Source organism: Filicampus tigris, chromosome 10, assembly GCF_054856515.1.
Source record: "Filicampus tigris isolate MCC_2025a chromosome 10, RoL_Ftig_1.0, whole genome shotgun sequence".
Classification (NCBI taxonomy): Eukaryota; Metazoa; Chordata; class Actinopteri; order Syngnathiformes; family Syngnathidae; genus Filicampus; species Filicampus tigris.
The window spans coordinates 21,426,324-21,452,147 of record NC_141226.1 but is presented as its reverse complement, the minus strand read 5'-3'; the positions used below and the strand labels follow the sequence as shown (position 1 = coordinate 21,452,147).

The following is a 25,824-nucleotide window of genomic DNA, read 5'->3' as shown; positions in this document are numbered from 1 at the left end:
TGTTTTCCTAAAATACATACATTTTTACCATATGCAAGCATTTTGAGGCCCCAAAAGAGGTGAATAATTATCAGAAGAAAAGTAATAAACACAGCAATGCAAAAAGCAGAGGTGGGCATTCGGTCAGACTGACGGACTGGTCCGCCTGTCCGTCGCTAACGGACTGCCGTTTTGTTGACGATTGACGAATGACGTTTTTCTGACGTTTTTTGGGGGTGACATACCGATGGACCAACGGACTTCTGACGGACGAACTGACGATTACAATTCAGTTCGGCATGAAAAATGACGGACTGACGAATGACAGACGGGTACCCTGGCCGATGACGGATGACGATGACGGACCAGCAAAATTTTATAAAATGCCCACCTCTAACAAAGAGGACCATCTCACAGTTTAGAATGGTCTGCATTTTTTGGTGTTGTCATTGTAAAAAGTTCGAAAATATCTAATGTATATCATCTTTTTTCTCAGCACACTATTTGGAGTACCACACCAAAGAGAAGTTACAACGTTGGCATAAACTGATTTCAGGTAACGTGCGCACATCGCACCTCATCACAACACACCGAGTTTTTCTTCTTTGTGATGCTATGATGACACACTATTTGTTGTACAACACAACAGTTGTCGTTCCGCAAACGCCGCAGTGAACCGAACAGAGCTAAACTGCTTGATGGAAACTACAGTTACCTTCATAGTTTGGGATATCCTCACACGCCTAACAACAATATCCCAGCTTTTATCAAAATGTGTTTATCCATTTATTTTGGCGCATGACTTCCAAGTTTTACCCTCAACTTTGCGAGGGATTCTAGTGGCCTGACCCCAGACAACCACTCATCTTAGATCTCCCTTAATATGGACGAAAATGGACAACTAATGAGTGCACACTTAGTTAATTTTCTAACCCTTATCCTGCTTAGGCTCACAGGTGAGTTGGAGCCTAACCTAGCTGACTTTGGGTGAGAAGTGGAGTACCTCCCCAGACAATACTTCATTTGGCAGGGCTAGGTCAAAGCCAATATTTACAAATACAGAATTGGCACAGCATATATAAAGTAGCTTACTGGCCTAGCAAAGAAGGCCAAACTGAAATTACCTGGAAGTCCGTCAACACGTCTCTCCCAAAATTGCCGATGGGAGAATCCCGGGACATGGAGGTGACCGTGGATAGGAAGCTGCTGGACTCTGTGAGGTTCGGCATCGGGGATAGGTCATCCGTTCTCTCTCTTAGTCCGTCACCGACGTGTTCCAGCTTCTCCACGAAGATGTGCAGCTCAGTGCGGAAAGCCTTCATGCGGGTATTTATGGTGTCCAGGACTTGGGGATCACCTCCTCCCTGCGAACCCTCCGCCGTTGTTACCAGAAGCCCGCCTTCCAGTATCAGACTGTCCGTGTCAGTGATCAGACGGTCCACCGATTTGCCAAGTCTATCTGCCTCTCTTTTCACATTGGAAAAGGATTCTCGCTCCTCCCTGCGGCGGTTGGCGAGTTCAGCAGCGCTAAGCTCGATGCCATCCGAGGGTCGGATACTACCGAATCCCGAGGTGGTGGTGGTTTTCTCAAAGAGGTCTTCAGAGTCGCTCTCACCGCCGATAGGGCCCTCCCTTTTGGGTTGGAGTAGAAGGAGTCGCCCTGCTTCCTCGTCCTCGGCTACTTCCCTCCGGCCGGCGTCACTGTCTGCGTCGCTGTCTCGCGGACTACCAGTTCTCAAGCCCAGGTGTGCTGCCAGGTCGCAACGCTGAACGTTGGACAGGAGAACTCTGTTCTCGTATTGAAGCTTCATCACTTTTCCGCTCAGATCGTTGATCTGCATCCTGGCTGATTTCAGCTCCTCCAACATCATCCCGCCACTGGACCCATTAGCGGGTTTAAATAGTCCTCCTTCCCCTCCGTCCTCGCCTACCGGCCCAGAACTGAACTTGAAGCGATTAAGCTCCGAAGTAAGCTGCCTGTTGTGGTCCTCGATCTCCGAGATGGAGCGACGCAGCAGTTCCGCTTCCTCCTCTACGAACTGGAGGTGACGGCGGAGCTCGCCAGCCGACTCGAGCACATCACCACCATAAGGTGACGAGGGCATGCTAGAGAAAGGCTCCCTACCGAAGCAGTCTCGTTCATACTGGCAACGGATGTCATCGTTTTCAGCCCGCAGGCTGCGGTTTTCAACCTCCAACTCCACGATCTTTCTTCCCAAAATGTTGGCCTCTTCCTCCACCAGCTTGAGGCGCAGTCGCAGCTCCGCCTCACGGGTGGAATGAGGGCCACCGCCGGAGCACTCGGCCAGGGGAAGGGGACTGTCCACGTCTCCGTAGACCGACTTATACTTCTGTAGCTCCTGCTCCAGTTCATCTTTCTCCCGGCCCAGCTTGGCCATTTTTTTACGCATCAGGCCTGACTCCTCCTTGGCAAATTGGAGCTGGCACCTGAGGTCAGCGCTGTCCTCCTAGTGGCAAGAAACTCTCATTAGACATATATGGATATATTTTAAATTAATACTGTACCTCTTTCACATAACGCTCCCACGAATTTCCTGGATAAGAGTTGTAAAAAAAGATCCAGATTTTTTTTGTGCCTTTTGCACAGAACTGGGCAAAGAAGGATTTGTGTTCATACAGCGACATGGCATTCCACAATCTGATAATTAGATGATAGATTAGATAATATTAATAATAATAATGATATTAGTATTATTAACAATAATAATGATAAATTATATTAATGAAATTAAAAACATATTATCATTAAGTTAAAGTAATTATTTTTAAACGAAACAAAGAAAAGTATACACAATCGAAATAATAATTAAATGAATTAATTAAAATCAAACTTTACATTAATTTCATTTAAAAAATAAAATAAAATAAAAACATTTTATGTCATTGTTTTGCATTTACCTGGCTGGTGGATTTCTTGTCCTTAAATGAGCTCCCTCGTCGCCTCAATGCAGTCTATAAAACACCCCCCAAAAACAAGAGCAAATCAGGACATTTCATCACAAACCAATGTATTTGACTCTTATTCTGGTATTGACTGGAGGAGATGAGAGCAGTCGATGACGCTCAGGAACCCGAGATCCGCTTGAGATTTTATCGATAATAATCCCATAAAAGACGGAGGCAGTAGATCATTAATCCTTGTCGGGCAGCTTGCGTAACATTAAACATTTTCGTCGTCAGGCCAACGTCTGATGATGGAAGTCTCTCATGTATTTAATGCAGACTGGCGATCAGACTGCAACCATGGTCTGAGCCTGCATCATCGTGTTTGAACCTTCTTTCAGGCAAAGTGAGGAACATCTGAATGAGTTTTGGGGAGAGATATTACTCTCCTACTTTTTACATTTAGTTCCTCTGGAGGCCACTTCTGACACCAAAAACATCATTCAGAAGAATGTGCATGTGAAAATTCTGAATGACAATAAAGTAGATTCTTCTTCTTTAATTAATGTCTTAGATTGGTTGAAATGCCAACAGGAGGGATGGGCCCCAGTTAGTCATCCATGGTGGGACAAAAAAAGCCTTGACTCAGTCTCTGGCTCTGCAACAGTGAGGAAACGCCCACTTAGCAACAGGACCAAAACATTAACGCAAACTGGGTGGGGCTTCGGACTTATTTTTCCCATGATCCTGATTTTATTTTTACCAAGCTCAGAAAGCCTGGGATTTCTTGCAGTTGAATCTCCGTCATCTATTATCCATCCAGTCATTTGGCTAAATCCAACCATCCCTCATGCATTTATGTCTTCCATTAATCTATCTCCATACACCATCCATTCTACCATTCATCCATCTACACCATCCCTCGATCATCCATCCATTCTTCTACCATCCATCCATTTGTCCAGTCATCACCCACATCCATCATTCATCCACCCATGCATCCATCCATTATCATTCATCATTTGGTTGTCTTCCATCCTTCTACCATTCATCCATTCATTCATCCATCCATTACATGTATTTAGCTGTTACCCATCCCTTTCCCTCTACCATTCTTCTATCACTATTCATCCATCCATTCCATGTATTTAGCTATCATCCATCCCTTTCCCTCTACCGTTCTTCTATCACTATTCATCCACCCATACATTCATTCATCCATCATCCATTTATCAGTCATCTATCTGATTCTGTACATTCATCTACATCCCTCTATCATCCATTCATTGATCTATAGCTGTCCTATCATCTACACATGTGCACCTTCCACCCATTCGTTAACCCCTCATTTATTCATCCATCCATCCACCAAGTCATCCATCCGTCCAACTCAATGAGGCTACTTGTTTACCTTAGAAAGGACCATTATTACTTCCAAAAGAAAACAAAACGTTTAGTGAAGACAGAGTGGTTCACACGACCAAGCCGGCTCGCGTATGTTCACTTTGACGCCCCGCCGAGCATCTCCAACACCACTACTGTTCTAAGTCCTCGCCATGGTGACACAGCTAATCTGTCTGTCTGGGGAGACGCAGGATTAGACAAAGCTCCGTGATCCCTGACCGCCGCCAATAACGACATCATTTGCTGTAGTATGCTACTAAAGTTTAAATTCCAGAGTGTTCTTGCTCTGAACGTTGAACAACCCTGAAAAGGTTGAAGGGGATGGGCTGAAATGTGTATCTCGGATTGCGGTGACCATGAACATCCATCCGTTTGACCACTGACATTAGCCACTGGTGACATTATGACGTTCGATATTGTTCTTTCTCTGAAAGATCAATAATCCACTTTAAAAGTTGAAGAAGATGGACTGAGATGCATGACACAGCAAGCTGAGAAGGTAATGTACTACAGCTTTCATATAGAGACAGGTACCTCCATCCATCCGTTTTCTGGAACGTTTTTCCTCCAAAGTACCCCTGTAATTCCAAATCAATAGGGTTTATGCCTCAGAAAGGCATAAAACACCTAAAGGTGTGAAGACAGGTTAAGTGGTGGCAAGGAACGGGTTTTACTTTTGACCCCAACTACCGAGGCACCTTCAAATTAGCTTGTAGCATACAAACCATCAAGTAATATGGTTAGCATCACCGCTGGCTAGCTTGTCGGTGTTGCCTCCAAATCTGGGTGGAAGATAATAGAGAAAGAGGACACTGCAGCGGCAGGAATGTTGTCATTGCGCTCCGCTAATGGGATTTAACGGGGGGAGCGCTCCCCGAAAGGGGGTGGGATGGTCGCACAAAAGGAGCTTTTGAGGGTGGCTGCATGCAGATAAAGCTGGCCTCTAAGACTCACACACAACAGCGGAATAAATGTCCCTATAAATTATTCTGAGGCAGATTAGCAGAGTCAGATGCGGACTCTAATCCATCTCAGTGGATTAATTAATACCGCTCACGCACTTGAGTGAATGTAAACACTACTCAGATAATTGGTGCCCGAGCACGCGGTGCGGTCGTTTCATCTTTATTATCCTTGGCCCAAATAAATCGCCACTATGAGGGATTTCTCAAATTGAAAAAAATCTTTCAGATAGGGACAAGAAATCTAACAGTAATTTCCATCATGAGTTGAGGCACAAAAAGGCCTCGAAGATCCAATATTATAAAGTGACACAGAAAGTCGGCCATTTTGGTTCCAAGCAGATATTTTAGGGTCATTTTCAGGAAGTTCTCGTCTGCATATTTAACCGACACGCGTGGTCCCAGTCCGTCCCTCGTCGGCGACAGCCAATCGGCGTCAAGAACTTAATGTACACATCACACGCAGGCGCCGCACAAGCAGACGCCGCCAAATTAAGAAAAAATATCAAATAAAAACAACAGACGCACGCACAGCGTGGTGATCGGTGAAATAAACAAACATTATGGGGCACATGCCATTGCGTCTGTGGGACCGAGAGGTATACAACACTGTTTTAATTTTTATTCATTTGACTGTGTGTCAGGTGTGCGGCACCTGCAAGTGATGTGGTACCGGTTAAGTCCATTCTCAACGCCGTTTGACTGACTCCATGTGCAGACGGGAACTTTGTGACGGTTAGGCGATGCCCAGCTCTGGTAACCAACTGACTAATTTATAAACAAATTAACTAGATGACTGAATAATAAATCAGCTGACTACCTGATAAACTGAGCAACTGACTGACTGAAGTCACAGAATGACAAACTAATCGACTGATTAAGGAACTCAGCGACTGACTAACTAACCAGTTGGCTAAATGACTGACTAATTCAATGACAACTGAGTGACTAACTGGCTAACCAAACTACCTAATTGACTGACTGCATTAAACTGTAATCAGAAAGTTAAGCTAGCGCTTGTAAACGTGTCATTTGTCTACGCTCTGTATGTGTGTGCGTGTTGCGCGAACAGCATCGGAAGACAAAACATTTGTCAGCGAGACAGGCGGGATGCGGCATTCCCCGAGGTCGCTTCAAGGTCAGGCCTGCCCCCCCCCCCCCTTCCCCCTGCCCAGAGGAGGAGGCAAGCGTCTCGTAAACAACACGTCCATGTCGCAGAGAAAATGCGAGGGCGTGAAAATGTTTTGATGTGGAATCAAACAAAGAAAAATTACGCAATGGGTCCAATTTCTCCTACTTGGGAATACGCCACGTGTGAGAGAGGTTGTTATGGATGATAAACGTCCACCTGCTTATTGCTTTACAAGTGTAGCCATAAAACTGTGACAATACACATTGTAAGTGTTTTGAATAAGTGAGGTGTTGTGTGTGTGTGTGTGTGTGTGTTGTGCATACACTGACACAAGCCATTAGAGCACCATTGTGCCAGCCTCTGTTGCGTGTCGGCTCCCCGGCCGGGGTCAGCGGCGGCTTAGCGAGGTGAGGCGATGTGCGAGTGTACCCTCCGCGGCGCATGCACACACATACGTGACAGACTGCGCATGGGAAACACAACCAAGGCAAACAAAACATTTTGGAACAACTAGTAACAAAGTTCCTCAGAAAGAAACTTGAGACAAGCAGATGACTTCATGACTTTTTTTCCCCCCACGATCTCATCTCTGGGCCTCATCCAACAAGTCATACGTGCGTTTGTGCGTGCGTGCGCGTGCGTGCGTGTGAATGTGCATGTGATGCGTGAACGCGCTGGCCGACTTGTCCTTGAACGCGTCGCGCGTGTTGCGCTGAATCGGCAGACAGCCCCGACTGCCAAGAGTTTGATGGCATCTCGCGGCGCCTTCGTGGCACGCTGGAACATTTGAGCGCCGGCACTCATTAAGTTAATTCAGAGGAATGCATTACTTTTCTGTGCAAAGTCAAGATAAAATCTTAAAAGTTTTGAAATAAGTGTCTTGAACTTTGAGAGGCAAACGGCGGATTAAAAAAAAAGTTAAGTAGCAGACTAAGTTTATCAAGATAAGAGCATACGAGGGAGCTAAGTGAGTCCTATTATTTAATAGTGTCTTAAATCCACTATCGATATCCTCTCAATAGCCCGGCAATTAAATTCAGCTTTTCAGAATCACTGCAGCGCTATCTTGACATAAAAATGTGAAAAAAGATTGGTTGGGAGCCAGACAACTGCCATTTTGTTGATTTTGTGACATGACGAAAAGGTAATAATCCGAATAGGAAAGGACAGAAGCCGGTCAGGGTATCATGACGGAAGCAGAACCAGAGCTGCGACCCGCGGAATCTTGTCTCTGGAGATCACGTCTCGAGCATCACCGTGGGCTGTTGTCGCGACCAATCATCAGCTGCTGAGTAGTCTTCGCTGATATTTGACCTTGCGGCGACGAAGCCCTTTCTTTCAAACGTCCAGCGGCATTGCATCATTGGGATCTATTGTCCAGCGCTAACTCAAAGACACAAACGAGCGTGACAGATGCCTTGGCAGAGGTCCATGCGCTAATGAATGACATTATAGAACCAACGCAGGCGCTGTTAATTCACTCTCAACTCGTTTGCTGTCCAAACAACACAACGTCTAAGCTATGGGAAATTGAGCCGCATCAACGCAGCCCTTCACTACTCCAGCTTGATGAAACACTGGCTGTGGAACAGGAGTTCAGAACATTCCGTGACAGCCAACACAGTAGTCAAAAACTCAAACGACTCATTGAGAGTTTTCCACAACGGTCGATTTTATAAATAACAAATTACATGAAAAATCGAATTATGATCTAATTAGTAAAATAGATTATTTTACATAGACATTTGAACTTTAACTTTTTTATTTACGAATGACCGTTTTGAAAATTAAATGTGGCGCTCGAACACAAATGTTTGCCCACCGTTGATTTTAGTTAAACAGTAACTGATACTAATCTACAAAGTACCAGTTGCAGTGTGACCACAGGGAGGTGTACAACACGAATGGACCAGCCAACCAGAAAGCAGAAAAAAGTCACTTCCGGAAAAGACCACATAATGGGGCAAAAGCGGGAATCCCCGCCCCAAAAGTCTGTTCCCACTGTTTGTGTGTGTCCAAAACGTTTAAAGAAACGGAAGGATAGTAATGGATGCCAGACAACAGAGGGTTACTTGTGCAAGGGGGTTGAACTTGAAGAGTTTGGGGGTGGTTGAGGTTTGGAGCATCCAGCTGGCTGATAATGGGGCCGCCCTTGTGCCCCCTCCCCTCCCCTCGCCACCCACCCGCCACTCCTGCGTGTCCCACGGCTCACAATTAGTCGCTAACGAGGGTGGGGGGGGGAGCGGGGGGGAGGCCTTGTGGCTGGAGAGTGATGACTGCCCGCCGTTATCGCGACCCGACAGACACCGCAGGGGGGCGGAGATTAGCGATACGGAAAACAGAGACAGTGGATTCTGCGGGGAAACTGCGATCAACAAGCGGCATCGAACGCATCAATCAGAGCAAGAAGAGTAATAGCATACTTGACATACGTACGCCTTTTGCAGCAGTAAAAAGGGAACATTTTGCATGTAATTAATTTGATAACTTCATTATTTTTCATGCACATTCATAACTAAAAACAATTTAAAAAAAATATAGCTGGCCCCTGTTCATTAATCACGTCTATAGATAACAAAAGTAATGACAAAATGAGCAGGATCAGTGTGTTTTTTGTTAATTAATAGCAACAGCAAGCATTTTTGGATTATGCAGGTAACACCTGATCAGTGAATCAGCCGCCATTTTTTAACTGCTACGTTTCCTTTCTCTGAATATTGTGACCTCCTGTTTCCACATCTGTTAGGCATTGAGCAGAATAAGTGTTCAGGAGACTGAGGGCAGCAAAAGCAAAGTGCAAATTGTGGAGTATGACACCACGGCATTTAGCGCTAACCTTAGCATGTAGCAGGTGGCTCCCAAACCTTGGCTTCAAACACATACTTCCTCTTCAAACACACACACATTTTCCCGCAAGACCCGGTGACTTGACGTCCAATCATATCGCTTTGATGTTATCACTACTATTCTCAGCCACTTGGGGACATATTTCCCTTGTATCTTGCCTTTTCTATGACAATGTTGTGATGTCTTAACAAGCCTTCAAGTCACACGATGTCATCTCCCAACATTCGCGTGTATTTTACGAGAAAAAGCTCAACGTTGCCAGGCTGGAGAACCTTCCAAAGCAGCTTGTAAATCCCAACAAGTAAAACAATGTGACAGTTTCATCTCATCCTGCGTGCCTTTGTGTCAACACAACTCTGCGTCATCCGGCAAAAACACGACTCCCAGACATTCATTTGAATTTAGGTCTCCCTTCAGGACACGGGGATAAAATATCGTCTAACATAAACCAGGAGTTCCAAAAAAAAAAAAGTTTAGTGTGATGATGTGGCACTATACTGAATTATAAATGGTCGGCGTGTATTTATGTTCAAAGGGAGGATGCATGCAGTGTATGTGTGCCACTGCGGCAGGGAGTCTCCTCACCCATTGGCGGAGTCTCTCTCACACAAACGCACACACGCACACACACAGCAGCACACGCTAACTGGGTCAATGAGATTCCCTCATGTTCATCTACCACATTTTGATAAGCAATACTCAAATTTGCGGCGAAGTTGTCGACGCGGGGACTGAGGGATGTCTGATGAGCTGTATGTGCCACATGCACAGATCTGCGACACCAGGCGCGGGCAAAGTACGCGACGCGCTTTCAGGGCGTTGACGACTCACGAATGTCCATACCGTACAACATAAACAGCAATGGAGGAAAGAGAGAGATTCACGTTTTCAAGCTGGAAACACAGTCACTATTTTGAGTTTGTGTCAGGCAAAAACAAGGATATGAAGGTTTGCTGCACATTCTGTGCTGTCAATAGAACGTTTTCTAGCGCCAATAACGCTGCATCCCACACACACACAATAAAAATGGATCGAAGCACAGTATGCTTTCAAGTTTAAAGAGAAAGTTCCACTAGATTGTGACTGCAGAAGGTCTCCAAAGTTAATCGATTTATTTATAAACAACGTACGTAAAAAATCTTGGGTTTTGCCAGGAGAACATTAATAGTTAAATATCCATCCATCCATCCATTATCCAATCCGCTTATCCTCACAAGGGTCGCGGGAGTGCTGGAGCCTATCCCAGCTGTCTTTGGGACACCCTGAACTGGTTGCCAGCCAATCGCAGGGCACACAGAGACAAACAAATAATCACGCTCACAATCACACTTAGGGGCAATTTAGAGTGCCCAATTAACCTACTGTTCATGTTTTTGGAATGTGGGAGGGACCCAATAGTCAAATGTGTCAAGTTAGAAAAAAAAAAGATGTCTTTATTTCATGTTTTATCAAAAAATTGTTAAGTGAGGTCTAGAAATACATTTTTGAAAAAATAGATACAGTAAAAACAAATAGACGGTTTATATTCAGTAAAATCAAGAAAAGGCTTTTTTTGAAAAAAAAAAAAAAATTATGGTAAGTCTAAAAGGTTGTCTTCATTTTATTTTTTAATACAATTACCAACTCTGTTCTGAAATGTCAAATCAAGTAATCAAATCAAGTAATCATGGCAACACTGACTGGGAGAGCCGCCAGCTCACCGGCAACCGTGTGAGGATAAATGGTTCAGAAGATGGATGACATCTGCTTTAAAAGAAATACTTTTTGATTTTCGTATCAGATTGTCTACCTAACTATGCACCTGGTGAGAGTGCATTCGTCTTGTTATGGGATGGGTCGGTGGGAAGGGAGGGGGGAGCAGAACCGGAGACGGCGTTTGTTTTTCTGGGACAAACCTTAAGGGAGAACCAACCCGCTTTCCTGGAGTTTTCCCGCAGTCCCATTCATCCCAACGTCAGCCTACGCAGGATGCAGTCGCTATGCTAAATGTTGCGCTCGCTTAGCATCCACACACACCTTCACATTACATGGCTACGACGTCGATTCCCAACATAAGCTAACTTATATAGAAACCTGAACAAAACGTTTGCTTCCTTGACAGAGGCAACGAAAGTAGCAACAGAGAGTTTGTCGTTTGTTGCTAGGCAGAAATCTTTCATTTTCTTAGCGTCTGACTTGCTGCACGTATTGGCTCTCCCTGCCCTGCCCTTTTTCTGCTATGTAGGGCAACTACTGTATGTAGGGCTCTTGTTTGTTAGTGGGTAGGATTGATAAGGGGAGTGTCTGACTTCCTGTCCATTCCGACTCTCGCTGTCATTTGTCCCCATGTTGTCAAGGTAACGGCATAGCGAGCGTGACTGGCCTGCTGGATGTCAATTTTTTTTAATTGGCTTTTGGGGCATCAATTATTGAATTCTGCCTAGAAACAAGTGGTGACATGACCTAAAAAAAACCCCACTTTGCTGCGGTGTATGTGGTCTATATCCACCCGCCACCTTTTTTGTTTTCGCTGACCTCTTTGGCCCGCTCCAGCTCGTTGTGCAGCGCCTGCTTGGAGATCTCCACCTCGATGATCCTCTGGCGCAGCTGCTCGTTCTCGTCCTCGGCTCGGCTCCGCTTGTCCTCCACGCTCTCCAGCTCGTTGTGTAGACGCACCGACACGTCTTTGGCCACCTGAGGTCACATGATCACCAACGTCACTCTTCCGGTGACGCGGTACTGTATCCGCTTATCGGTAAAACCATGACTCGACCATAACTAGATTTTCCAATGTGGAGTACAACGCAACTGTTACAAATAGTCAATTCTGAATCTAAATCCACATTCAATTAGGTGCACGCTTCATTAAAGCGGTTTTGGACTCTGTTCAATGAGAATGTCATTTACAAACACGCACACACGATTGTACAAAAATTGATTTGAATTAGAATATATATATATATATATATATATATATATATAGATATATAGATATATAGCATAGCTGTCAACTTATACGTTTTCCCCGTATTTTATACGTTTTTTGATCATTTCAAATTGTGTACGCCGTATAACAGTTATTGTACGGGGGGGGGGGGAATTAAAAACTCTTTGTTAGACCGGTCTCGACTTGCCCATTTCGGCTCTAATCCGGAGCGTCCGTTAGCGATTGCGACTGTAAACTTCGGTCGACTTTCACGAGCATAGCGCTCTTCGCCCCAACCAACCACCCCACCTCCCACCCCCCGTTGACGATAAAAACTGTGTAAGATTATATATAGATACTTTGTAAGATTATATACAGAAATGTACGGGCAAATTAGAACTTTTGTAAGATTCAGCACAGCCCGGGGTTGACAGGTATGATATAGATATATCTATCTATATATATATATATCTCTCTCTCTATATATATATAGATATATCGATATATATATACACACACAAAGCTGGGCATTTTACTATATTACATTTTACTATTCTATATTGAGTGTCCGTCATCCGTCATTTTTACCAGGGGAAAAAAAATAGTACCCATCCATAGGCCTGTCGGCCTCTTATTTTTAAACGTCCATCCATCGGCGAGTCCGACTAAACTTTCACTGGCGATATAAATGTACACAGACTCTGACACCTTGAGGTCCTGCTCGAGGGCGCGCAGCAGCTCCCCGTCCACGTGCCCCGTCTGGGCGGCGCGCAGGCCCTTCTGCTCGGCCTTCCTCAGGCGGTACTGCAGGATGCGGCAGTTCTTGTTGGAGCGCTCCAGCTCGCGCCGCAGCTCCTGCAGCTGGTACACCTCCTCGTCCATGTAGGTGTCGCGCAGCTCCTCCATCTCCGCCCGCAGCTCCTCGGCCTCATCCTGCAACCGCAATGTGTTTTCGAGCAGCGATTCGCAGTTCGTGCTATAATCGATGTATCGTGTCCACAAACGGCAAATGTGCCGCATAGTTATTGTAGTTCCCAGCCACTGGGCTCTGAATGTAGATTTTAAATTGAATACAGAGCAGGGATTTATTTATGTCATTGAAAGAAAGAGTTAGCCGCACCCAAAAAACAGCCGCGTCACCCACGCCATGATTCTTCAAGCCCGATCCTCTTCACAGGTCGACCCAATGAAGGAGTCATTAGCTCGTCAGCTAACAAAGAATCCCCGCACTCTTCCGATTCATTTTCATCAGTTGACATTGTCCACCTTCTGGCCCCCGAGCATGTGGCAGCTTCTTAAAAGATTGTGGCGAGCCTCCGACTCGACCGCGAAGCATTCTCAAGCCGTCATACTAAATTGCACGTGGAAGCACAGTTTGATGCTGAAAGTAGACATGAAATATTGCTGCATCCCACAGAGATAAGACGCTTAGTTACATCATCAGTAGCGGCACTACCGGACCTCTCTAATCACAAGCATGTATTAGCATGTAATCCCCAAAGGTATGCTCTATTCTATTCCAGTATTATATTTAAGTCCGCATACTTGAGCAAGGCCACCTCATTTTTTTTTTTCATCTCTTGGAATTGCTGTTTATTCTTCTTGTTCTGCCAAAGGAATCGGCTCTTTGAGGAGCCTCCGCATGCTGAAACTCATGAATTTCCTGGCGAAAGTGTTTTAGGGGTTTCGAAACTTGCGCCCTCGTGGTTTCTCCCAAAACCAGTTTTACTGAATGACATAAAACCGGACGTCTAACATGGCAGGGCGCACAAGAGCGTCTCAAGGACCCGTGCTCAAATTTGAACAAGGAGTCAACCATTTTATTTCAAAAGCAGCCATTACGAGCCAATTCCAGTGCTCGTACTCTGGCCAACTCCCGCACCTGCTAAAAGGCGAAAGCTTTTTTTGCCCGCACCGTCTAATTTGGGCTAAGCATGGCGTCAAAGCGGAATCATTTCAAGGACTCGCCACGATTAAGGTTACAAGGGCTCGTTCAAATCACTTTGCCGCGTTTATTACACTTCCAATCACGTTGGAATCCATTTTTTTAAATGCCCGTTACTGCCACCAAGAGGATCGGAGTGGAACGGTAGTGCAGAGGTCTACTCTATATTGGGTGACCTTCTAATTAATAAATAATGTGAAGTCCAAGCAGTGAGCTGCCTTCTCCACCGAATCTTATCCCTTCTTATGCTCCCCATTATTGATTCGATGGTCGGCTGAATGCTCTTCATCTTCATCAATGATGTGACTTCATTCTGACTCTAACTGAAAACCTAGCTCGATCAACACGCCATAATATGAGGAGTTTGTTTAAAAGCACATTTGCACATATATCTGCTGTCCGCTCACGAGTGAACAATCCTTTTACAGTTTCCCCTGGCGACAGAGGCTTTTACGAGAAACGAGCCGTATTGATTCAATCGAGCTCCGTCAGGAAATACAGAGGTTCCACGGTGCACTATTTAAAGTAGCGAGATGAACATCCTGAAGTGGAAGTAAAGTGCGGAATTCACTTCACACGTTTTGTCCGGAACGCAAACACCACAAGCTTCATTTTCAAACCGACTCCGGTGGCAAAATAAATGTGATTTCTTTCAGAGAATACTTTAAGTTAGGTACACATAAGATTGCAAAAGGCTGGAAAATGTTTCACGTTAATATATGCGGAAAGCTAAACGGTAGATTTGGGGAAAATATTATAATATATAATATATAATATAATACACACCTTTTTTTTTTTTTTTAAATGATAATGCATACATACTGTACGGCAACACATGACAAAGAAACAAAGAATCATTTTTTTTTCAAATGACTTTTTATCATTTGTGGTTTTTATACCGTTTTTAAGAATTGTTTTGATTTTACCCAACATTTTCTTGACATTGAGACCTGCATCTCATACATGCACTTTGTGAGTAGCGTGCGTATGCGTGCGTGTGTGTGTGTGTGTGTGTTGGGGTGGACCAGCTGGCCCCGCAGGAGGCCGCTTGAGCCCAAGCACACACGGGACACGCGGGTGTCCTCAGGGACGGGGGCAGCTTTAGTGCGGAGAGCAAAGCTGATTAACCACTCGCAATGTTGTCACCAAGGCCAAGACACACACACACACACACACACACACGCACACACACCGATGCTGCACAAAATGTTAATTTGGGTCAAACCAAATGTTACACTTTCAAATATACACACCTGCTGTACAGAATGTCTGATTTTTTAATTTTGCCACTGAGATTCCTAAATTATTTTCTGAGGGGGAAAAATGTTTTTTTTTTCTTTTTTCTCTCTCTCTTGACTCAAGAGCTCCCACTGACTGAGCAACTGTGATGTCATTTTCAGTCGACAGACAGTGGCAAAATGGCCGCCCCCTGAGATGGCTAAAACGGGTCAATTTTACTACTTAACTTATATTCCACAAACGCAATATTAATCTGAATGCCGTGTTTTGACTAGTGGAGGCGCATAGAGCATATTCTTGGAAAGAACATTTTGGGGTTGATTTTCCCTTTAGCGCAATTATTAGGAGAGGTCGGAGTCACACGTGTTTAAATCATAAGTAAGTCTCAAATCTTAATCTTCAAGTCCCAGGTTACTGTGACTAAAATCAAGCAAGTCCAGTCCACACTGAATTTCAAACCAGTTGAGTCATGTCATTACTTGGGTCAAGTTAGTCATAAATCAAGTCAAGCGATCTTGCTAATCATAAAACAACAAATCATAATAATAATAAAAAAGAGTAAGCCATCAATATCAACATCATTTTTCTTGGAAAACGTCGCGTCGCCACGGCAACAGCGTTTGACAAAATAAAAAACTTTGATGAACATTTTCAACTGAAACATTTTTACAGTATATGAAACAGCAATTCAATAATATGTCTCAAATTCTCAAAACTTCACAAGCCCACCTTTGGCAAAGGTTAGTGACATCCCCTGATCTAAACCCCCCCCAAACAGGGAAGTTAACACAATAGCCTCATGTCTTTGCGGGTTTTATACTGACACATGAAGTTAGATGTCATAGCCGTTGTGACTTTTCTTCCGAATTGCAACTCTTGCATGTCACTGGCTGTACTCCTTTTTTTCTGGGTTTCTCAAAAGTGCAATCCTTCAATTCATATGAAATAATCTCTGCAACTCCTTCCATGATACTTGCGTCTCTGCAAATCTTAGCACAGTATGTTGCCAGGTTTGCACACGCTACACTTGAAATGTTTTCTTTCAAAATCTTAATAATTGGTTAAAAATCCAGGATTTCAAATGTAAGAAGGAAAGACTTAAACCTCTAATTATTTGTGTGGTTGTAGTTTTCATTGCAGCATACTGGGCACTTTTCGTAATTTTTTGCTTACTACAATAATAAGCATATTAATACTAGCTTTATATATAGCACCTTTGCATAAAGTATTAATGGCTTTCACAGCATCGATCAAAAGTGAGCATTCATTTGACACTTGTTTGATGGATGATCCAAAAAAAAAAATGTCAAAGAACATTGGGGACTGTGGTCACGTTGCCGTCTGTCCATATCGATCAAAGCTGAGCATTTGATCAGATTAGCGCGGGGGTACCTAACGAAGTGTGATGAGCGGGGGAAACTCTTCTGCAGCCCATTAATTTTCAAATACGTGAGAGTCACACGTTCTTACCTTCAAATAATCGTTCTCAGATCTCAAATCCTCGATTTCCCTCAGCAGTTCTTCCTCGGTTCCCTTGGGCTTCTTCTCCGGACCGGTCCGGCCCAGACACACCGTAGCCTTGGGGGCGGGATTAAGCACCATCGTAGCCGCCGTCGCAGGTGGTTCTGTCCGCAACGGACGCTGTGCCCCCGGGTGATCCTTATCACTGGAGCCGGTACCGGACTCGGCGTCGCTGCTGGCCACCGGCGCCAGCTCGGACGGGCAGTCCGACAAATCCGAACTGCTGTCGGTCTGTCCGACCAGACCTGTCGGTACCCGGACTGGGGAGCCATGGCCGATTTGGTCGGAGCACGCCGGGACGAGCTTCCCCTTCTTGGCCTTGGCAAGGATCGGACTACTGGCTGCTTTAAGTTCGGCTCCGAGGAGCCTGGCGGGCTTTTTGGCCAGCCCGGCCTTGGCGCTACTCCTGGCGGCCGCGGCAGGCTTCTCTTTCGCCGCGCTGATGTTGCGCCTGGAGCCGCGGTTCGGAGCCTGCTGCTTGCCGAGTTTGGGCGATTTGGGTCCGATGGCCGGCGGCTTCGCGGCGCGGCCGTGCACGTCCTTCAGGAAAGGTCTGGCCGGGGAGGGCACCCGGTTCGGTCTCTTCTTCTCTGGCTGGCTCGGTCTGGTGTCGCTGCCTGCGGAGCCATTGGAGGTCTCCATCATACACCAGCAAGAGGAGAAGGAAGAGCAGGAGGCGGATGAGGAGGGTGGTGATGGAGGAAACGCTCGGTCCTCGGCACCGTGGGACAGGAATAACAGTTGCGGAGCGTCTTCCTCGTTGGGTTCGAGATGAGCATCCTGCGCGCTATACTGCGTCCACTAGTGCGCGCTCACTCTCTCACTCACCAGGGTGTCATTGTGGTCCCGGTGGAGGAGGACGACTGCAGTCATACCGGATTAGGGGAGGAAGGAGACGGGCAGGTGGCAGACATGCTGGCGGCTGAGGCGTAGCTAGACTCGGCCTCCCTCTCGCTTGCGGATCACCATCTCCATCCCCTCCGCCTCGGCCCCTGGTCTGGGCTTACTACTCCTCGGCTGTGACTCGACGTGTCAGATCCGCAATCATGGCGGTTGTATGACGCCCGTGATTGGTTTCACGGCGCATGCGCAGGTTGCAACGCACGATGCGCACACACGCGCCCGTACCTCGTGGGTTTTGGTTGGAGGCAGGGCGCTCGTGCACACGCGCGCTGCGCTCACTTGATGCACACTCCACTAAGGATTTCAGCGCTATATTATTTATAAAACGTCAACTCTGTGAATCATTCAACACTCAATGAGGTGTTGAAGTACATCGGTATCTGATTACCGGTGCACCGAAACTCGTCACATATTTCCCAATTAAAACTTGATTTCTATATCAAATAACATTAATTGCCCAAGTCATTTTTAACTTTCTGTCACAATGTGAATGAAAAAAAAATACCAATGTCCTTTAGATTTCATTTCTCAAAAATTATGTGTCATGTAGGTCATGGTAATCTTCCAAAAGTTGAATAAAGTCAACTTTACTCTTCTTATTCATTTATTTTTTTTCGTTTTCCAGAATTGATTTAAAAAAAAGACTTTGGCCATCATGCCCTGAGGCTAACTAGCCTATATCAAAAATAATTTGCATTGCTTCTTGAGAAGGTGAATTTAAGGTTTTTATCTTGAAAAATAATGGAAAAAAACACAGTAATAAAATACTTCGATTTTTAAGTTTAAGTTTTCCACAATATTCTACTTTATTGAAATGCAACTGCATTATACAGGCTGTGGTACATCCAAGAGCCGTATCAGCAAATTTCAGTTCTAACTGAACCATAATTTTAAGGCTAGCTCATCACAATAGAACTACAACCACAATAATAGACAGATTATTAAAGCAACACTTATTTTTTGCAAATGGAGAACTTTGGAAACATATCTGGTATTAGATCTCTAAATCTAGATTGTGCAAGTGTACCTAATGTTGTGGTTTGTCAACACAGCAGTGTACCTTCATCAACAGGACATTTGCTTTACTGCTGTCATAAATGGATGATAAACAATGGCAATAAATGGAGTGGTACTGTTGTTGTTTGCAGATCTGCAGGCAAGAGCAAGAGAATGAAGTTAGAATGCATTAAAAAAAGGCGATTATCAACACGAACACTTACGTGTTGAAAGGAAGACGCAAAATGTAGGAAGCAATATTTGACAAATGCAATGGAAACCACATGGAACTGGTAATAAATATAGACATCTTTAATTTCATTAGTTCAAAAACGCCACAATAGTTATAAATAGCAAGAAATGCAAATTGCAGCGAGAGGTCCGAACCTCTTGGAGATCTCTTAAACTTATTTAATGGAGAAAAAACAATGAGAGCGGTATACGGGGTTAGTGGCAAAAAAAATGCTTGTAAGCCTTCTTAAGGGGAACGATACCATTTTGTATTGAGATGGATGATAGAACTCGCACAGCTAAGGCGGGGTACAAACATACCGATTTTTAACATCTGAAGCTATTTTTAAAACAAAAGAAAGTCCACAGGATGAAGACAAAATATCTAGATCAGTAAGTGTGTTTTAGGCTCTTACAGTGTGAGGCGCATGGCCAAACAGCACACCACATACTGTACATCTGATTGCGCGACTCAGCCCAACTTGTTTTGAACTACGCACATGTAACAAGACAATCGGGCCTTTGCTGACTTCGGTCAAAAGGGAGGGAAAATGCTGAAATTTATCCCAATTTTCTGTACGCATGTACCCCGCTTAACACATTAATGTATGAAACCACATCACAGGGAATAGTGTTTTATAACAAAGGGCCCGAAATGTGAAAAGTACATTAAAAATTTGAGAAATTATGTGCATAGACCTTTTTTTTTATGTGCACGTTCGTACTGAAGTAGGCAAAAACACAGTTTCTGTCATAACCGTCAACTTTTTGCACATCAGCTTCATTCCCAAACACATTCCGGAACATTCTGGCCGTGTAATATTAACGTCAATATCAACCGCCTACTTGCTACTTTATCATCATTCATTACAGCATTTAAAAAATATATGCATAACAAAGTGTGCTTTTGTCGAGCCGACAAAACAACGGTATCGGCTAAGCTGAATTAGGACGAGAAGGATCCCTAAATAAAATGGGGGCGGGGGGGTTGGGGGTGCTTGCTACCTCAAAGGCACGTGTGTATGTGGGTGCACAAAGGGTGAGGTAGTCAGGATGCAGGTGTGAGAGTTGAAGTTGCAAGTTCCAAATCGCTGTTGCCCCCTTGTGGTCAGTTTGGCACACTGCACATTGAAGGATGTTGACTGGTTGGTTGGTGTACGGTGTTGGGTTAGGTTTGGTGCGGGACGCTGGGATGCGCTCAGCAGCAACGCACGCGAGGTGGGGGCAACTCTGGAGGCACTTCGGGTTCAGGCTGCAGGGACAGCACGCTGCCGGAGAGCTCCTTGTTGGGCACCTCAAGCGGCATCTGGAGTGACGCAAAAACGCAGGAGAAAAGTCAATGCGCATAGAAAACAAACAATTAGCCTATACAGAAATAGTAGCAATTAAAATGGCAACTGAACTGAGCCAAGGCCAAACTGCTGATGAAAATGGGGAAAAAAAAAACCCGAGCGCCATTCAAAAATAATCAAGTACGAGGTTTTGAAAAAAAAAAAAAAAAAGTACACCCTAATGCCCACAAAAATTGGGAATTTGAACCAGTCATGTATGACAGCCACTTATCTCACGATCTTTAGGCTCATATGGCCTGCTTCGTTCTGTAATCCAGTCAACAGAGTACATGTTGCACTCATTTAGCACAGAACCCCCACTAGTTAATTAAAATGCAGCTATTTATTTTGGTATTTTACACTTTAAAAATTCATTTTCATTCAATGATTGGTGAATTGATTTGTTGTAAAAAAGGGACGCATGAATTCCAGTTACTCCCGTTCCGAAGCCGCGGCACATTGATCTAAAGAGAATTACGCAATGATGTAAGTCTAAGGGGATGGTATTTATCATCTTTCGTGAAACTTCGATAGAGTTGTCTGCTGTTTGGAATATACTAAAAAATGAGTAAAACCATCATTTCTGTGAAAACAAGAATCCAGATGAAGTAATCGCTACCATATAAATCGCCCAGACATAAATCCCCACATTTTATTGCAGCCATAAAACCTTACTCTCCCGCAAAATGAAATTGAATTATCCGACTGGAGTTCTCCGAGCCTCAAGTGGTCTTGCCTTTGGGTCGCTTGTCACGATGTATCCTCACCTTGCTGAGAATGTCGTCCACGAGCTTGAGGAAGATCTCGTCCACGTTACAGTTGTCCTTGGCGCTCGTCTCGCAGAAACGCATGCCGCTTATCCGAGAGGAAAACTGTGACAAACACACACATTGCTATAGCATTAGTGTCGCTAAAAAAAAAAATAAAATAAAAAAAAAAAAAAAACCTGAAAGTGACACTAGTTTCTAAACACTCACCCTCTCTCCTTGTTGTCTTGAGATAACGCGATCGCTCTCGCAGTCCATCTTGTTGCCCACCAGGAGGAGCTCCGCCTCCTCGGAGGCATACTGAAATACCAGGCAAAGAAGAGAAATTGTTTATAAAATGATGCATATTTTGTTCTACAATGCAGCCATGACTTCATTCTAAACAGATACTCGTGATACACACACTATCTAACTATTTATTGAGATCCTAGAGGAAAAGTTCTGCCTTGACAAAGACAATAACGTTCATGTTTGTGACACTCTCACAGGGAACAAAGGGATTCTACGTTTTTTTTTTTTTTTTATCAATTGTTTTAGTTTGATATTTGTTCATTTACTTCCATTAATATCAAATGTTATTTTCAATTTTTAAAATATATTATTCTGTTAATGATTGCAGTAACTATTCCAAATATTTAAAATACTTTTGATTATTTCTTTAATTACAGTATTTTTTTTTTTATATAAACGATTGTATGATAAATATTTATAAACATTATTTTTTAATAAACAATTTTGGGGGTTAAACTGCGAATTTCATTTTCAAAGCATAATATAATTTCACGTGAGTTCAATTATTGCAGTAATTATTTAGATTAGAATTACAGTATTGTCACAAATGTACCGGCATTTTGTTGTTCACTGCGTGGCTGGCGAGTAAGGTAACCAAGGTACAAAATTTGGATACCGCTCCTAAAGTGGGAAGTGTTTTGAGCGACCTTGTCAATCATCTTCATCCACTTGGGAAGGTCGTCGAAGGTCTCCTGCTTGGTGATGTCGTAGACCAGCACGATCCCCTTGGCGCCGCGGTAGTACGCCGACGTGATGCTGTTGAAGCGCTCCTGGCCAGCCGTGTCCCTTTCACGTTAACACGGAAAGGGAGTCAAACTTCACACTGAGCTCAAGGAGAGCTTTCATACAGCCTGGTGAAATCAATTAGCCACACTGTGTTGACAGCCGCACTGCCTCTTGTCAATCAAGCGTCAACTCAAAGTGTGGACTTTTAAAGGAGACGTATTATGTCCTTTTTCGCAATTCAAAGTGTCTGTGACCTGCCTGTCAAAATACCCAAAGCAATTCCAAATTCGTCCCACTGTTACGCAACAGTTTTGGCGGCAGCGCAAAACGACTCGCTCACAGACGCGCATTCAAAAATGTAAGGTTCAAGTTCACACTTGTAGGGGCAGGCATTCTACATGAAATACAACATTTTCTTAAATGCGCCCCCTTCAAAGTTAGGACGCATCACATGGCACGCCCTTCAAGCGTTACTGTACCTGCGGCACCCGTCTGAGTCACAGTGGGGGCAGAGATACGAGATGCCGTCGCCATACCGTAAAGATGGAGGTGAGGACGTGGCTGTGATGGAAGCTGTTCAACGTGACAAAGAACACATGGGGGGTGGGGGGAGGGGTGCAGACGTGGGGGTGGGGGTGGGGGGTGCTGGGGCGGGGGGGGGGGGTGTTAGCTGACAGGAAAAGATGTGTTAATGGCACAAGCGAGGGTGGCACCGGCAACACATGGCAACATCGGCGCACTCTCCATTTTTGAGACTGCGCAGGTTGGTCATTATGGAGCGGTCGGGCAGTATTCAACAAATAAGTGATGCCTCGAGATAAGAGCTACGTTATTTTGTGACGTGACGGTCTTATTATGAGATGGCTTTGGTTACTTAAATACCCACTGAAGGCCCGGGTCCAAAACTCACCGCCCGCCCACCGTCAAAGCGTTATAACACTGCAAAACCGATGCTATTCATTAGCTCATCTATGGCCTTTTACATTGTTTGTTAGCATTAAGCTAAGCAGACTTTCCAAAGCAACACTAACAGAATATGATTTTACGATACATCTTCCCAGTGCTGCATCCTTGTGATTTAGACATTATGCCTATTAATAAAACGATATTAATCGACCACTTCCGTGACTATCAAGTACAAGAGAGTAAAAAAAAAAAAAAGTGCACGTGACACAAAGTGTTATCCTGTTCCATCCCATACAGCTGGAATACAGTAGAGTATTATTATAAGCAGCCGCCTGTTCGACGTTAATCTGCATTGAGGCAGTTGCGATGCGTTAGAGCGTGTGACACACCGACGAAACATGCACAAGACGACGCAAAATGGCGTTGAAAAACTTGTGCTTACCAGATCTGCAGCCGGATCTTCTTCCCCCTCAGCTCCACCGTCTTGATTTTGAAATCAACGCCTAGGTAGAATAATAAAAAACAAGTTGTTTTTTTTTTTTTTTTTTAAGAGATACAAGCAATCCTGTGGCTGATTTGTTTGATTTTGACTCGTGAGCAAACATTTTAGACGTGTGCGCTGTACGGTGGCAGTGAACTCGGTTCAACTCACTTCACAGCCAGCAGAAGTTTGGCATTTGATAATTTCATCAAAAAAGAGGCTTCAAGATGTTTAATGCCACGCCCAGTTGAAATGTACTGTTAACCTAAACATAAAACTAGAGCTCGGCCAATATGGATTTTTTTAGGTGATGCCGATATTTGGCATTATAAAATTCTGATAACCAATTGATGGGCCGATTAATTAAAAAATATATAATGAATAAAAATAGCTTATTTTTGTCACTTAATGCTTACAACAAATAAGATATGAATTGCAGGCAAAATATTTGAGTGTTTTACAATACTTATAGTATTTGTTTAACTTCACAACATCGAGAAACTTTGGCCAAAATCTGCCCATTTTTGGGGCAGGTAATTTTTGAATGTTTGTCTTATGTTGCAAAGTGTAAAAAAAAAAAGAAAATGAAAAAAAAAAAAATCTGACAACTTTTGTCGATTTTAAAAGTGCTGTCAGCCAATTAAATTAGCCAAACGATTAATCGGACAGGCCCTACAGAAAACAAAGAGAATTACACATGTATTAAAACAACCACATGACTTGGAAAGTCAGCTATCTTAGTGCAAATAGCACATATCGTCGAAGTGTTATCCCGCTATATGCGACGGATATTTGAACACAAATAGTGCAACAACATATATCAATATAACAATCCTCACATGCAGATATTCTTTATCCTCTGTGAAAACCAACTATTATTTCAGCTTACTGAGTCACTTAATTGTGAAACTTGTTTTCATTTGCATGACTGTATTACACTGCCCCCCGGTGGACAAGCAGCACACACCAGAAGGAGCACAAGGGCTGGAAAGGATTCATGGAAATTCCAATCATTTCATTGGGAAACATGATTTGAGAAACAAATGTTTCGAGTTACCAGCGTGGTCACGGAACAAATTAAACTTGTAAGTCTCCGCTGTCTTATAATGATTACAATCCATTGTAATGATTCTCGGTGTGGAACAAAATGTCAGTGCAGAAAACTGAGCGCCGTCATGGTGGCAGCTGTCTGCATACGGGCGACTATTTTGGGATTGGCCCATGATGACTGACTGTTGAGTTGTTTTACTCAAAACAACAAACCAGGAACAGAAAATCTGACTGTCAAAAACTACATTACGACATTTAAATCCACCTTCACGGTAAGGAATAATTTTACTTTACAATAGTACTCAGAAACTCACCATGAATGATAAATGTAACGACAAAAAACTTTCCTTTATTAGCTAATTACACCCCTAAAGATGTGTTTCATTTCATGTAGACACATTTGAGAATATAACGTCTTCCGCTGGTCACATTTGTTCAGCTTTATTCTATTATTATTATTAAATTATGATTAAACATTCAGCAAGTCACATGAAACAAATGTAACGCGAGAGAGTGGGGAATAATAGAACACAAGAACCACATAGATCCAGAATATTATCGGAAGTAAAAACGGTTTAAATTGTTTTGTTCCAATATTTTGCAAGCAAGAGTAGCACTATTGTTCGTTAGCCCCAGTTGGCTAACTAAGAGATGCTAACTTGACACAATTGGTAAACATTAATTAAAACTTGATTTATTTCGACAGATGTTTTTTCCCCCCCAGGAAATAGACGACGACTAACTTTTTGGAGAGATCCTCCCTACTTATAATAGATGGAGCCCTGCTCATAGGCAAATACAAGTTGATAGACGGTGTCTACTACTGTAAATCGTGATTGAAAAACAACAAGTCACCCAAAGAAGGTGAGTTCTTTATTTTCGCCCCTCACCTACGGTGGACTTGCAGGCCTCGCTGAAGGTGTCGTCGGTGTATCGCTCCATGAGGCTGGTTTTACCCACCCCGCGGGAGCCGATAATGATGATTTGTAGCTTAAAGTCAGCGGGCCTGGGCGGCATCTTCCTGCGACGAGATTGAGCCCCCAAAGCGGGCGACGAGTTCGAGGAGCTCCCGCCGCTGACGCCGCCGGCCCTCCGCGGGATGTCATATCGCGGATCCATCAGCGGCTCCACATTTGTGATTAAAAGTTTAAAAAAACACAACTTTGAAACTTTTTATTGGTGTTAACTTTGTTTCGTCCCCTGGGAAGTATGCTCAACTTTGCTTCGCGCTGAGATTGTTGTTGTCCAGCCATTAGACGCCGAAAGGCGGTGACGTCATTTGGTCTTCCAAACTATTTCCGGTT

The 25,824-nt window shown here is 44.0% G+C and overlaps 2 protein-coding genes and 1 long non-coding RNA gene across 8 annotated transcripts in view; 1 reads left to right on the top strand and 2 right to left on the bottom strand.

The window, feature by feature from the left end:
- The window catches only part of mtcl1 (microtubule crosslinking factor 1), a 34,707-nt gene extending 16,810 nt beyond the window's left edge, over positions 1-17,897 (bottom strand). For all 6 annotated transcript variants that reach the window (XM_086043851.1, XM_086043852.1, XM_086043854.1 and 3 more), the window contains exons 1-5: positions 16,788-17,897; positions 12,842-13,066; positions 11,743-11,901; positions 2,899-2,952; positions 1,104-2,447 (exon numbers count right to left, since the gene is read on the bottom strand). In XM_086043851.1, the coding sequence (XP_085899977.1) occupies positions 1,104-2,447; positions 2,899-2,952; positions 11,743-11,901; positions 12,842-13,066; positions 16,788-17,483 (2,478 nt within the window). In that variant the 5' untranslated portion in view covers positions 17,484-17,897. The remainder of the gene's footprint in view (positions 1-1,103; positions 2,448-2,898; positions 2,953-11,742; positions 11,902-12,841; positions 13,067-16,787) is intronic.
- The window catches only part of LOC147141296 (uncharacterized), a 26,564-nt gene extending 6,641 nt beyond the window's left edge, over positions 1-19,923 (top strand). The window contains exons 2-3 of the long non-coding RNA XR_015088474.1: positions 476-535; positions 16,836-19,923. This is a non-coding gene — a long non-coding RNA (uncharacterized LOC147141296). The remainder of the gene's footprint in view (positions 1-475; positions 536-16,835) is intronic.
- rab12 (RAB12, member RAS oncogene family) lies at positions 19,029-25,824 on the bottom strand. Its single transcript, XM_086043858.1, has 6 exons — positions 25,411-25,824; positions 23,432-23,492; positions 22,005-22,143; positions 21,277-21,366; positions 21,067-21,171; positions 19,029-20,274 (listed from the first exon to the last, which is right to left on the bottom strand). Exons 1-6 carry the CDS (start codon positions 25,637-25,639, stop codon positions 20,167-20,169), a joined length of 732 nt encoding a protein of 243 aa, XP_085899984.1. The 5' UTR covers positions 25,640-25,824; the 3' UTR covers positions 19,029-20,166.

Excerpts from the sequence above, each read along its gene's own strand:
- rab12 (XM_086043858.1), bottom strand. The coding sequence starts at position 25,639 with ATGGATCCGCGATATGACATCCCGCGGAGGGCCGGCGGCGTCAGCGGC. Across the intron at positions 21,172-21,276 it reads CAAGACAACAAGGAGAGAGG|TTTTCCTCTCGGATAAGCGG; the intron begins GTGAGTGTTTAG and ends TGTTTGTCACAG. Across the intron at positions 20,275-21,066 it reads TGGACGACATTCTCAGCAAG|ATGCCGCTTGAGGTGCCCAA; the intron begins GTGAGGATACAT and ends GCGTCACTCCAG.